Below are 4,468 nucleotides of genomic sequence, written 5' to 3'. Positions count from 1 at the left end.
AAAAAAAAAAAAAAAAAAAATTATTTTTAAAGGAAGCAGACGTATTGGAAGCAATTCCAAATGTAGATAGGTAATATGGATTGTATATGATACCTGCAGTATATAATTTTTAAATATGTTTGCTTGCAGGATGCCATGGCTTTTAATAAGTTTAATGTTCTTCACTGGCACATAGTCGATGACCAGTCTTTCCCATATCAGAGCATCGCGTTTCCTGAGTTAAGCAATAAAGTGAGTAAATTGTATTGTACTCTGTCTACAAAAACACTGGGTATAGTTTCATTACAAGTTTGTAACTTAAATGTTTGTTCTTATGGATAGAATCAAAGTGTAAAAATCAGATGTTTATGGTTTTTAATTTTTTTTGGCTGTGACTTAGCATTTTACATCCATAAAACTGTTTTTTGTTACTGTTATAACTGTTACTGTAATTGTTATTGTGAATATAAACAATCTCTGGGGAAGTGTAAATCGAAATTTAACACCTTAAGGTAGAAGCCCTGAATAATTCTCAAATTACATATGGTTAAGATAATATGTTTATCAAGTTGTCCAACAGTGTATTTGTTTTAAACATAATTGTTTGGAAATCCATAAATGACTATTTTTCTCTGAGAAACTACATGAAGTAGGGAATTTTAGAGGTGAGAGTGTTTTCTTAGAAAATAATGGTAGTCTCAGTTAACAGTGTTCAAATTGACTGTATTACGGACCAGTGGAGCTGGGAGGGACCCTCAGTGTCCCCTAGTTTAATATCCCTGTAATACAAAGAAAGGTACCTGACATCCAGAGAAGTGATGCGTCTTGTCTAAAGTTGTGGTTAGGATGGGACAGAGCCAGGAGTCTAAATTCTGTCCTCTGGCCATAATTCCAAAACTTTCTCCAATGTTATATATGTAGGCTAAAATGTGCTAACAGCACTTATGTTTTTGTTTCCTTTTGTTTTACTTTTTATTATGGCAAATTTCAAACATATACAGATATAGAATAGTTTAATGAATTCCCATGTTCTGATCACACAGGTTCAAACATGAATACATGGTCAGTCTTGTATCACTTAAACTCCTGCAGACAAGCCCTGCCCCATCCTGTTGTTTTGAATAAAATCCATCATCATATCTCACTGTCAAAAGGCCCGTTCTTTAAGAAAAAATAACCATAATACATGATTGCAGCTAAAAAATTAACAGTAATCTAGACAGCCAATCAGTGTTCACATTTCTCCAAGTGTCTTTTCCTCTTATTTAAAAAATTATTTTAAAAAATTTGCAGTGGGATACAAATAAGCTCCATAATTGTGGTGAGTTAATATGTCTAGTAATTCTCTTTTGATCTATGGGTCCCCTCTTCCCACCTTTTTCTCCTGTAATTTGTTGTTGAAGAAACTGAGTCATGTGTCCTACAGTTTCCCACAGTCTGGGTTTTGCTGATAGCACCCCATAGTGTCAATTAACATGTCCCTGTATTTACTATAAACTGGTAGTTAAATCTAGTCTTGATAGAAATTTGATATGCGGTGCTGGGAGACAAGACTACTTTTCTGCCATTGAGCACTTATAGCCCATAGTTTGAGAAATGTACTAAGGAACAGCTTTGATAGAACTTTAGTTACAATATTGAGTTCTAATTTTTCAAGTGACCTATAAAGGGACTGAGGTAATCATTAAAAACCAAGTCACTTATTACAGAGTCTATATGGGAATTTTTCAAGCTGATAGTAATTCAAGCTGATAGTCCTTTGCAGGACAATAGCTATGCTTTGTAATAAGGTGTACATTTTGACTCTAAAATTGACAAGAGCAGTGTTTTCAGAAGTCTCACTTTGGAGACATTTGTTTTGTTGTATGCCTACATGGAAGTTGAAACAGCATGATAGTAGACACTCTTGAAACAGGGGGCACTGATGGAGACAGATATTTCTACCAGTAAATCTGGGATTAGCCCAAAGTATACTGAGAATTTATTGCTAAAATATGGTAAACAAATGATTTGACAAAAGCCCCAAAACGGCTATCATCCTTTGAGTATGTGTGACTTAGTAGAAATTTTCTTTCGGAAATTTCCTACTCCTGAAACTATGGCCCTATATTATTTTTAAATGAGTCCTCTAATATCACATTAAACTAATATGTGAAAAAATTCGCTGTCAGATATCAAATGCAAGCACAATTGTTATAGTGAAAAAATTCATAGTGAAAAAATTCGCTGTCAGATATCAAATGCAAGCACAATTTTTAATTTCCAGGATCAAATCTACATTGTACATTTTAACTTGAATAAATATGACTTTTACAGGGAAGCTATTCTTTGTCTCATGTTTATACACCAAATGATGTCCGTATGGTGATTGAATATGCCAGATTACGAGGAATTCGAGTCCTGCCAGAATTTGATACCCCTGGGCATACACTATCTTGGGGAAAAGGTAAGGAGTTGTGTTTTATTTTATCTTATTTTTTATTTTTTGAGATGGAGTCTTGCTCTGTCACCCAGGCTGGAGTGCAGTGGTACAATCTTGGCTCACTGCAACCTCCACCTCCCAGGATCAAGCAATTTTCCTGCCTCAGCCTCCTGAGTACCTGGACTACAGGCATGCGCCACCATGCCCAGCTAATTTTTGTTTTTGTTTTGTTTTTTGAGATGGAGTCTCGCTCCATTGCCCAGGCTGGAGTGCAGTGGCATGATCTTGGCTCACCGCAACCTCTGCCTCCCAGGTTCAAGAGATTCTCCTGCCTCAGCCTCCTGAGTAGCTGGGACTACAGGCGCCCGCCACCACGCTAATTTTTTGTATTTTTAGTAGAGACCATTTTAGCCAGGATGGTCTTGATCTCCTGACTTCATGATCGGCTCGCCTCAGCCTACCAAAGTGTTGGGATTATAGGTGTAAGCCACTGCGCCTGGCCAGGAGTTGTATTTTATAAGTTGCAAAAGTAAATATTTGAGGTACTGCATTTATTTTATGACCTAGTGTTTGCTCATTTTGTTCTTAATTGTGATTGGTCTATCAGTAACGCTATTGACAGATACAATTCAGTAACTACTATGTGTCTACTGTGAGCAAATCATTGTGATTAGGTACTGCCTAAAGTATAAAAAAGGGAATAAAAGAAAACAAAAAGTGATTACAAAAAGTAGAACATAAGTGAATTCAAGAAATGGTTTCATAGATGAGGTGACACTTAAAATGCTTTTGAGTGATCACAGAATATATTCACGTTTCTGGTAGAGGAAATGGCATAAGGAAAGGCGTGCAAAAAGTGTAAGATATGCTTGACAGGTATGTAGCTGGAGTAGAGTGTAGCAGAGTAGGAGGCATTATAGGGTGATGATTACAACTTTGGCTTTGGAGCCAGACAGCTTGGGTTTGAATCTTGCTTCTGCCATTATAAACTAGGTGACGTTGGGCAAGTTACAATATCTCATCTTCAGTTTCTCCATCTCTAAAATGAGAATTAGTAGTAGCTATCACGTAATTTTTTTGAGAATTAAATAATGTAAAGCACATAGCACAGTACCAACATTTATAATTGCTCAATATTATTAGAGTAGACATGGGGAATAGTGAGAGGTAAATCTGGAAGAGTACATTAGAGGGTCTTTGGTGAGGAATGTGAACTTCATCAGGACACACTGGAAACCAGTGAACATTTCTGAGCAGAGGAGTAACATGATGGGAACCACACTTTTGGAAAACCTTTGGGAAAGTGACAGATTGGAGTTCTGGACCAGGAGGGTGATAGTGGGAATGGAAAATAATGGACAGAACTGAGAGACATTCTGGAACTATCCATGGAACTTGGCAACTGATGCACTCCAGGAGAGAGAAGAGGTATATACTCTAGGATGATGATGGTACCCTTGCTAGAATACGAAAATCGGAAGCTAGAGAAAGGGAGCTTAGGGACTGCAGATGTTGTGTTTTGTTAGCTTGTATTTGAAGTACAGTTAGGATTTCCAGTTGTATCCAGCATGGAATTTGAAATATGAATTGAAGCTCAAGAAAAAGGGTTGAGGCAAACTGAAGATTTAGGAGTTAACATTTGACATAGATAAAATCTCAGATATAATGGGAAACAAAGAGGCAAAGAGAACAGGATTCAGGAAACATTTCCTTCTTATTTGGAAGAAATTACTAGCTCTTAGTAAACATGCTCATCTTTTGTGTATATAATCTTGTAGCTTCAATAAAATGACATAATAAAATCATGTGGAAAACCAGATCTTTATAATGAGTTCACTTCTTTTAAAAAGAATCTTAATAATATTTTCTTCTAGGTCAGAAAGACCTCCTGACTCCGTGTTACAGTAGACAAAACAAGTTGGACTCTTTTGGACCTATAAACCCTACTCTGAATACAACATACAGCTTCCTTACTACATTTTTCAAAGAAATTAGTGAGGTGTTTCCAGATCAATTCATTCATTTGGGAGGAGATGAAGTGGAATTTAAATGTTGGTAAGATGATTT

The 4,468-nt window shown here is 36.4% G+C and overlaps 1 protein-coding gene across 1 annotated transcript in view; it reads left to right on the top strand.

Annotated features, from left to right (window-relative positions):
- Positions 1-4,468, top strand: part of HEXB (hexosaminidase B (beta polypeptide)) — a 27,175-nt gene that overhangs the window by 15,833 nt on the left and 6,874 nt on the right. Inside the window, exons 6-8 of the mRNA XM_011996594.1 lie at positions 130-231; positions 2,296-2,425; positions 4,276-4,456. Of these exons, the coding sequence (XP_011851984.1) occupies positions 136-231; positions 2,296-2,425; positions 4,276-4,456 (407 nt within the window). The 5' untranslated portion in view covers positions 130-135. The remainder of the gene's footprint in view (positions 1-129; positions 232-2,295; positions 2,426-4,275; positions 4,457-4,468) is intronic.

The sequence above is a fragment of the Mandrillus leucophaeus genome, unplaced genomic scaffold, assembly GCF_000951045.1.
Source record: "Mandrillus leucophaeus isolate KB7577 unplaced genomic scaffold, Mleu.le_1.0 Scaffold114, whole genome shotgun sequence".
Taxonomy (NCBI): Eukaryota; Metazoa; Chordata; class Mammalia; order Primates; family Cercopithecidae; genus Mandrillus; species Mandrillus leucophaeus.
This window is presented reverse-complemented; position numbering and strand designations above follow the sequence as displayed.